General features: G+C 42.4%; 1 protein-coding gene across 1 annotated transcript; it reads right to left on the bottom strand.

Moving 5' to 3' along the window:
• Nucleotides 1–3015: 3015 nt before the first annotated feature.
• LOC107461571 (uncharacterized) lies at nt 3016–4149 on the bottom strand. The gene has a single exon (XM_016080091.1). The coding sequence runs from the start codon at nt 4147–4149 to the stop codon at nt 3016–3018; it is 1134 nt and encodes a 377-aa protein (XP_015935577.1).
• Nucleotides 4150–9430: the final 5281 nt, after the last annotated feature.

Below are 9430 nucleotides of genomic sequence, written 5' to 3'. Positions count from 1 at the left end.
GAGGACTTTTGATTTTAAGCTCTGAGAACCGGTGTGTGTTCTGCAGATTCCCTCATGTGCCTCAGATAATGTTATGTCGGCTTCGGGCTTGTTAAGGCATTTTAGCAATGGGCGAGTGTATCCTCGTCTGTATAGAGTTCCGTTAAGTAATGTGAAGGAACATGCTTGTCTTCAAAACTTTTTTGTATTTTCGACCTTTACTGGTATTTGACCTGTTTGTAAATATTGTATGAAGTCGTTCCTCCAATTCTTTTCTTGTGTAACACTTAACATATTTGTTAGAGTAACACTTGGAGATGTTATGGTGAATTGATGTAGTGTAGATAAGTCGGATTGTGTGCTTTCGAGCTTAGATAAAATATCAGCTCTTTGGTTTTGTTCTTGTGGTATGTGTTGTATTTTAAATTTGGAGAATTTTGAAGTTAATTTTTTAACTAATAGTAGATATTTAGATAGAAGAGGATCCTTTACCTGAAAAAGGTCGTTTCCCTGCTGTACTATCAGTAAAGAGTCACAATATACCTTTATGGCCGATATTTATAGATCCAAACAAAGTCGGAGTCCGGCGAGTAGTGCTTCATATTCGGACTAGTTGTTGCTGGCTTTGAAGGCTAAGTGTAAGGAATGTTCCAATATAAAGCCATCTTCGGCCTCTAGACGGATTCCAGCTCCACAGCCCCCGTTATTGGAAGAGCCATCCACATATAAAATCCATTGCTTTGTGTGGTCCTCTTCTTATGGTATTGTAAGCTCGACAATAAAATCGGCCCAGAATTGGGACTTAATCCGTCCTCGGGATTGATACCTGATGTCGAACTCGGACAATTCGATTGCCCATTTTATAAGTGTGCCTGTAATTTCTGGTTTGTGTAATACCTGTCTTAATGGATGATTTGTTCTGACATAGATTATATGGCTCTGGAAGTAAGGTCGGAGTCGTCGCGCCGAGAATATTAGAGCTAAAGCGAGTTTCTCTATCCTTGGATAGTTGAGCTCAGCGTGTTGGAGAGTTTTGCTGACAAAATATATTGAATGCTGAACTTTGTTCTTTTCTGTAACAAGAGCCAAGCTTATCGCCCAATTAGTAACTGATAAATATAAAAACAAATCTTCCCCTTAGAGGGGTTTTTGCAGGATCAGCGGATGTGAGAGAGTTGTTTTTAGTTTGGTAAAAGCTCTCTCACAGTCGTCGTTTCATTGAAATTTGGTTTTCTTTTTTATTGTTTGAAAAAAGGGAAATGATGTTGAAGCTAGGCATGGAACAAATCTCGACAGGGCGGTAAGTCTTCCTGTAAGGCGTTGTACTTCTTTGACTGTCTTTGGGCTTGCCATATCCAGAACTGCTCGGCATTTGTCTGGATTTGCCTCAATTCCTCTGCGTGTTAGTAAAAGTCCTAGAAACTTACCCCACTTGAATGGCGAATGCACATTTCTTGTGGTTGAGGCGCATGTTGTAGCGGCGTATTTTGCCGAATATTTCTGTTAAATCATCGATATGGTTTTTCCCGATCTGTGTCTTAGCGACTATGTCATCGACATATACTTCGATGTTTCTGCTGATCTGTTTGGCAAAGACCTTGTCCATAAGACGTTGATAAGTTGCATTTGCATTCTTTAATCCAAATGGCATAACTTTATAACAGTAGTTACCGAAATTAGTAATAAATGCCGTTTTGCTTTGATCGGAGGGGTGCATGAGAATTTGATTATACCCCGAATACACATCCATAAAACTTAAGGTAGCATATCCTGAGGCGTTATCTACTAAAGAGTCTATGGATGGTAAAGGATAAGAATCTTTTGGGCATGCTTTGTTTAAGTCAATAAAGTCGACGCACATGCGCCACTTACCATTTTGTTTTCTTACCATTACCACATTGGCCAGTCAGGTAGTAAATCTGATTTCTTTGATAAATTCTGCGTTGATGAGCTTTTGTGTTTCTTCTAAGGACGCCCTTTTCTTTTCTAGACCAAGTTTTCTTTTCTTCTGCTGTACTGGTCAGGCTGACGAGTTTATAGCTAGTTTGTGGCTGATGATTTGTGAGTCAATGCCGGGCATGTCTGAAGGTGTCCATGCAAATAGGTCGGCTTGCTTTTGTAAGAAGGTTAGTGATGGCCTTTTATTCTGATGTGCTGATTGACGTACCTACGTGAGTAAATTTTTTAGAATCATTATTAAAATATACTTTCTGTAAGTCATCGTATGGTTTAGGGCGTTCAAGAAAGTCAGCTCTTGGATCAAGGTCGGCGAGTGCGTGGCTGTCGGTGGTAAGGTCGACATTGTTGACTTGTTGCCTCGAATGATTTTGGAGTTTCATGCTAATGTTGTAACACTGGCGTGCCTCTTTATGATCTCCGTGGATTGTTACAACTTGGTTGTCCTGCAGAGGAAACTTAACACACAGATGAACTGTAGAGACAATTGCGCCGAACTTGTTTAAAAAAGGTCAGCCAAGTATAAGATTATACGGGCTAAAACAATCAACTACTAAATATTGAATGTCATTTGTTTTTGAAAGAGGATGCTCATCCAGTGTGGTTTGTAACCACACTGAACCCAATATTGAAACTCGCTCTCCTAAAAATCCAACCAGGTCTCCTCCTGTTGACTGGAGTATGTTGTCGCTGAGCTTCATTTTTTGGAATGTAGAGTAGAACAAAACGTCGGCGCTGCTCCCAGGATCTAGGAGTACTTTCCTTACCAACAAATCCTACAGTTAAAGAGTGATGACCACGGGATCATCTAAATTTTGTATGCTGGAATCGAAGTGGCGTGTGTTAAAGTTACTTGTGGGGGTTGATTTGTCGTTTCAGCTTCTTGTTGTGGCCCATTCACCGAGCATATTGCTCGGAATGATCTTTTCTAGCCGAATTTGAGGATCCTCCACTTGCGTATCCTCCTGAAATACAATTAATTATACCTCGAGGTTTTTCGTATTGGCTTGAAGGTACCTTCTCTTTTCCTCGGTTTTGTTGTTCAGACGAATCGTTGGTTGTGGAAGGTGTGATGCACTTTTAGATGTGACCCCCAATGTATTTGTCAAGGTGTCCCTGCCTGGCTAGGTGTTCCAGAAGGTCCTTGGCCACCACACATTCGTTAGTGTTGTGCCCGAGTTTCTGGTGGAAAGAACAATATTTAGACTTGTCCACATTCTTTGTATCTTGAGAGGTACCGGCCTTTCTTGGTGGCTTGATTAGCTTTGAATTTAAGATCTCTCTAATTATGTCTTCTCGCTTAGTGTTGAACTGCGTATAGGAATCAAATCGAGGGGTTAGTTTAAAGTTTTTCTTAGTGCTTAAGGCCTTATCTTCATCTTGGTAGTTTGTCTTCTCAGATTTCCAAGCTTGTCTGAGTTCTTTGATATCAATTTGGCCTTTTGCTTTCTTGCGAAACTCTGCAAGGGTCCTCGGCTTGGCTACTGCGATGGTCTCCTGGAACTTTCTAGGTCGAAGTCTGCTTTTGATTGCGTGTAGGTGAACCTCGGAGTGAAAGTCAGGTATACTGATGGAGGCTTTGGTGAAACGGGTCATATAGTCCTTCAAGCTTTCGTTCGGTCCCTGTTTGATTGTATTCAGATAATCGGAGTTGTGCAGGTAAATCACGGATCCAGCAAAGTGTTCTTCAAATAGCTTCGCCAACTGCTGAAATCGCGAGATAGAACCTGCAGGCAGAGCACACAAACAATCAAGTGCAGGACCATCTAAATAATTTGAAAAACAACGGCATAAAACAGTATCTGATGCACCATTGACGATTATTATTGATCGGAACTTTTTGAGAAATTTCTTTGGGTCTCCGAGCCCATCATAAGGTGTGAGGATTAGTGGCAGGGTGAATCTCTTCGGCAATTCGAAGTTCATCACTTCTTCTGTGAAGGGTCCTACAAGTTCGTCGGACTCTTCCTTTTCATCTTCAGGTTGAACTTCCTCGGCTCGGATAGTCTCCGAGACATGAGAGGGTTGGGAATGATGCTCATTATCTTCTGGTTGCTGGTGATGAGTGTCGTTATGTTCTATCAGAGTATGGTTCAGTTCAGCGATTTGAGTAGCCATTATTTGGTTTTTGTCGGCCATTCGTTGATTGGCTTGTTGTAGCTCAGCTACCATCCGCATAAGTTCGGATAGTGAAGGAGGTGGTACGTCAGCCATGGGTGTAAGCGAAGGTAACGGGACCAAAAGAAAGAATCGATTTCCTCGGCCCCACGGTGGGCGCCAATTGATCTTGCCTGCGAAATAGATTGGCTTCAACTATCTGGTGTCAATAAAAGTGATAGGTGGGAGACACCCCACCATGGTAAACTCTTTCCATTCTCTTTTAATTTTGCTTAATAAGTGATTTGAGTTGCCATTGTAGGTAGATGTTTCATATAGATTTGTTTGTACAACTTAATTGTTAGCATAGTCACATGTATGTTGTGTTTAGTAGTAGATGAATAATATCAAATTGCAGTTTTTGTGAATTGTATGATAGTTGAGCAAATAAAGAGTTGTGAGCATTATAGGAAACACCTGGGCAAATTAAAAAAAAAAGAGGGGGAGAGGATGCGCACGCATGCCGTACGCGTACGCGTCCATGAGCGGATGCATCATCACCCATATTCCAGAGAGTTGGGCCTCTCCTAGGCCAGCGTTGTGCCTTAAGCCCAACTCATTCCACGCTGACGTGCACTACGTGCGTGCGCGTCCATACAGCTATAGGGAAATGCACGCGGACGCACACCTGCCGCGTCCGCGTCGATCTGCTGCTGCAACTTCTGAGCCACTATCCAGAGAGTTGCACTGGATCTGGGCCAACTTTAAGCCCCCAGCCCAACTCATCTCGTGCGATCGCGCATTTGACGCGTGCGCGCCCATCTACAAAAAGAGGAAAGGACGCGAGCGCACGCATCGCGCTTGCGCACTTTATGTTGCACTACCAATGTACGTGAATGCGCACTTGCCGCGTGCGCGTCCCCTAGCTGATGCCACCATTCCAGGCCTTTGTCCAGAGAGTTGGGCGCGCACTGCGCCCACTCTAAGCCTCCAGCCCAACTCAATGTACGCGTGCGCGCACTGTACGCGCACGCGCACCTATATAGTTTCCCTATCCACGCTTGAGCGTGCTTTATGCGCACGCGTAGGTCCCTAGTTTCATCAATGTACGCGGACGCGCATGGTGCGCGCCCGCGTCAATTCAAAAAGAAGATAACCCTAGTGCGCGAAGAGCATTGCGCAGCAGCGCACATCTCTTCTTCTTCCCCTGTCACTATCTCCGTCCCCTTTCCCCTTTCAACAACCCGCCACCGCCAGCGGCCGCATTCCCCGCCACCACACCACTAACCCCATTCACCTTTATCACTCGCTTTCATTCTCCCACCCTCTCCATCTCTCATCTCACCTTCTCCACTCACTCAGCCTCCGCTCCGCCGGCCACCACCACCACACGGCTAGCCCCTCTCTCTCTCACCAGCAGCACCAACCCTTCTTCGCTTTCTCTCTCTCTCACTTACCCACTCTGCCCCTGTCTCTCACTCCCTCGTCGCCGCCAGCAGCACCGCCGTCGCTCCGCCATAACCACCACCATCCACGGCGGTGCGGCTCTCTGATTCTGTTGCTCCCGTCCTAATCCCAATTTCCTTTTCCATTTTTAGTTCTTCTCTGCTCCCAGGTTCCTGCTCCAACTATGTTCTCTATTAATTTTTCGTTTCTGTTAGCTACTGTTAGTTTTCTGTTAGTTAGTTAGCATTGAAATTTGGCATGTTAGGTTAGATAGAAATAATTGCTGTTAGGTAGCTAGGTCTGGTTAGAGGATTCTAGGCCTGATAAGTGCTCTGTTTGTGTTCATACTCTGTTTGATTACTTGAGCACTGTATGCTGATTTTGGACTGCTATGTATGCAATTTGTGTTCCCTGAATGCTGTACCACTGCTGCTGTGCTTAATTGATGTTGTCTTCTTGCCGCTTATGATATGTTGCTATCCGAAAACGTCCAATTTTAAGCCGGAATGCTGCCCAATTTTCAAGAAATCTGTTTTCATCTTAATCTCTATTGTAATTTGGGCTAATTTCTGCTTCCTTTCAACTTCCCGGATTTGCACCAATCATTGTGAACATGATCTCTATGTCTAGCCACAACTCCTCTGTTATTAAGCCTAAATATCATCATACCACTAATCCACTTTTCTAACTCACTAATTTCTTTAACCATTTAACTTCTACTCACATTTAACCCTCTTTTAACCATTCTTTCAAAAGTATGATGATTTTATTTCTTAATGAGTAAGAGTTGTTGACTTTAGTGAACATTGCATTCTTGATTTACTTGTTCACTTATGCTCACTTGTTTACCAATTCTTTTCAAGTTCAGTTCACATCCTGATTGATTATTAGCCAATTGATACCCTGAACATGCTTTCCTTGCTACATGCTAAGTGTTTCATTCCTTATATTCTATCATATTTTTCAGGATGTCGGATAAAGAAAAAGTCATTGCCATTACCTCCAATAAAAGAAAACATTCTACACCCTCTATCCCCTCCATTTACAAGAATTATGCTAAGAATCCGTTGAATGAAGAAGAAAAGGAAAATCAGTTGCTACCTTCTACCGATCTAACAAAGTTCCCCAATCTTTACTGTGAGCTTCGCTTCCAAAACTATCGGAAGACAAAGCTGAATACTGAGAAGAGATTACTCCTACCCAATGATGTGAGATGAGCCATTACTGGTCGCATCTTAGAGTTAGGTATGGACTTTGTTGATAGAGATTTGGGAGACATCAACATTTCTTGGGTTAAGGAATTCTACTGCAACTTCTTCTGTGCCACTTTGGATTCAGTTCAGTTGAGGGGTAGAGAATTCATGATCACTGAGACTGCTATAGAGGAGGCATTACAGTGTCGGCACATTACTGATGACATGTGTGCCCATCAGCAGGCAGAGATGGCTATCCATACCATGACCTTCGACTATGAGGCGCTTAGGCGCGTGATTGGTATACCGGACGCCACTTGGGTGATGGACTCGGGCAACACAAAGCCCAAAGGGATGCTCTTTGCACACTTGAACAAGGAGGCCAAGACTTGGCAGATGATCTTCGCTCACTACGTCTTGCCAACCACTCACTTTTCTAAGATCCCTATGGAGATGCTACTTTTGATTGGTTGTGTTATAGAGGGAAAGGAAGTTTATTTTCCCCGATTGATCCGACAGAGCATGTGGCGAGCCCATATTCGTGGCCTCCTTCCTTTTCCAATCTTGATTACCAGCATGGCATCACTGGCGGATGTTCCTAGCCATGATGATGATATGATACCACCGCCGCCAGAGGACGGTGCCAAGGAGGTCACTATTCCTTGGGGCACTTGGGTGACTGAGAGACCCCCGTCTAGACGCCGCTCTAGGGCTAGAGCAGTGGTAGGGGCAGCTGGACCTTCAGCTTCGACAGCAGCCCCATCTTCTTCGACAGCAGCTCCATCTTCTTCGACAGCCCCTTCTTCAGCTCCTGAGGCCACATATCTGCTGGTTCAGCGTCTGTTTCGATTTTTAGAGCGCGAAAAGCGCTACATCAGGCGCCGACTGGATCGGATGGATCAGGCACTCATCTCCCTGGGCGCTGCGTTACCTCCACTTCCAGACTCTTCAGCCTCCGATGAGCAGGAGCATCAGGAGGAGGACACCCATGAGGAGCCACTTCAGTAGGACGCACCTCCAGCTGCACCAGACACAGAGATTCCGCAGCCTCAGACAGAGTCAGCACCTACCAGTGTACCTTCCCCTGATCTTCTGGTTTAGCATCGAGGACGATGCTCGATTTTAAGTGTGGGGAGGTCACCGGTAGCATCATTAGAGGACCGGTGAACATTTTAGTTATGCTGCCTAGTATCTCATTTTGCGTACTTTATGTATATAGTTGTCATTTTGGGTTATTTTGGATACTTCTTACTGGATTTTAGATATTTTGGATACTTCTGCTTGTTTTTAGATGTTTATGGATGATGGATGTTATGCTTTTAGATAGATTTCTCTTTATGTCCATTTTGCATATTTTCCTTTTTTTTAGCATATGGTTGTGATCGAAAGTGCTTTTGAATTGTCAATACTTAGGAACCCTTTTTGCATAAGAAATTGGTTTTAAGTGAAAAAGGAAAGGGTAAACTAAGGAAAATTTTTGAATTTTTCAATCACAACAATGCTTAGTCAAATATTAAGATTTTCCAAGAAACTTAATTATAGGGCACCAACCCAATTGATTGAAAAAAAAATATTTGAGGTAACTTGCTTGAATTTCATATTTTGTGAAGCATGTATTGAGCTAAGAACACAAGCTTGTGAGATTTGAGCTTATTGATGTGGTTACATTTTATAACCACTTATTTTCCATTCTTGTGTGCAATTGTTCTCTTTCTATGATTGTGATCCTTGATTTGCTTGATTCTATATGTCCATTTATTTCTTGTATTCATGCATTTGTATGATTGAGGCCATTATTTCATTAGCCCACTTACCCAAATAGCCTACCTTTTACTCTCCATTGTTAGCCAATTTTGAGCCTACGCTTAACCAACTTATTCTCATTTTAGCACATTACAAGCCCAAGGCGAAAAACCAATGAGAGTTCCTTGCTTGGATCTTTGATTAGCCTAGGCTAGTGAGAGTGTTTATTATTCAAAGTTGGTGAGGCTTGGGAACATTGGAGGGGATAAAAAAAGGGGGTAGTACACTTCCATATTTAGGAATTGGGAACATATTCATGTATTGATTGAATGTATAAGACCTTATGTAATTGATGTCCTTGTACAAAGTATAAAAAGAAAAGAAAAAAAAGAAGAGAAAAATAAAGTGAAAAAAAGGGAATATAGAAAAAAAAGGAGAAGAAAAATAATAAAAGGGGACAAAATGCCCCAAAGTGAAGTTCAATAAAAGGGAATCAATGCATAAGTGCTACGAATCAAGAAGTAAGATGCATGAATATGTAAGAAAAAGTGAAGAATGGGTAGTTAGAGTAGCTCGAATTTGTACAGATTATTATATAGTTAGGTGGGAAAGTCTATGCTAATCCAAGATCTAAACTCTAGTCCACTTAACCATAAATGATCCTACCTTGACCCTAACCCCATTACAACCTAAATGAAAGACCTCATGATGAATGTATGCATGCATTGAATAGGTGTTGATTTTTAGAAGAAAATCAATTTTTGGAAAGCATGATTAGAAGAGAATTGAGTGAATTAACCCTTAAACACTTGAGTGAATAGAGCGGATACACATCCGGTGAGGGTTCAAAAGTTCAATCACATGTGTTCACTCATATTATCTATATTCTTGCAAGCATGAATTTCTTTTGATAATTCAATACAATTGTGGTTTGGACTTGATCCCTATTGCCCTAGTGATGAGCGGATAATTTGTATGCTTTTTGGCATTGTTTTTAGTATGTTTTTGGTATGACA

The sequence above is a fragment of the Arachis duranensis genome, chromosome 8 (genome assembly GCF_000817695.3).
Source record: "Arachis duranensis cultivar V14167 chromosome 8, aradu.V14167.gnm2.J7QH, whole genome shotgun sequence".
Lineage (NCBI taxonomy): Eukaryota > Viridiplantae > Streptophyta > Magnoliopsida > Fabales > Fabaceae > Arachis > Arachis duranensis.
This window is presented reverse-complemented; position numbering and strand designations above follow the sequence as displayed.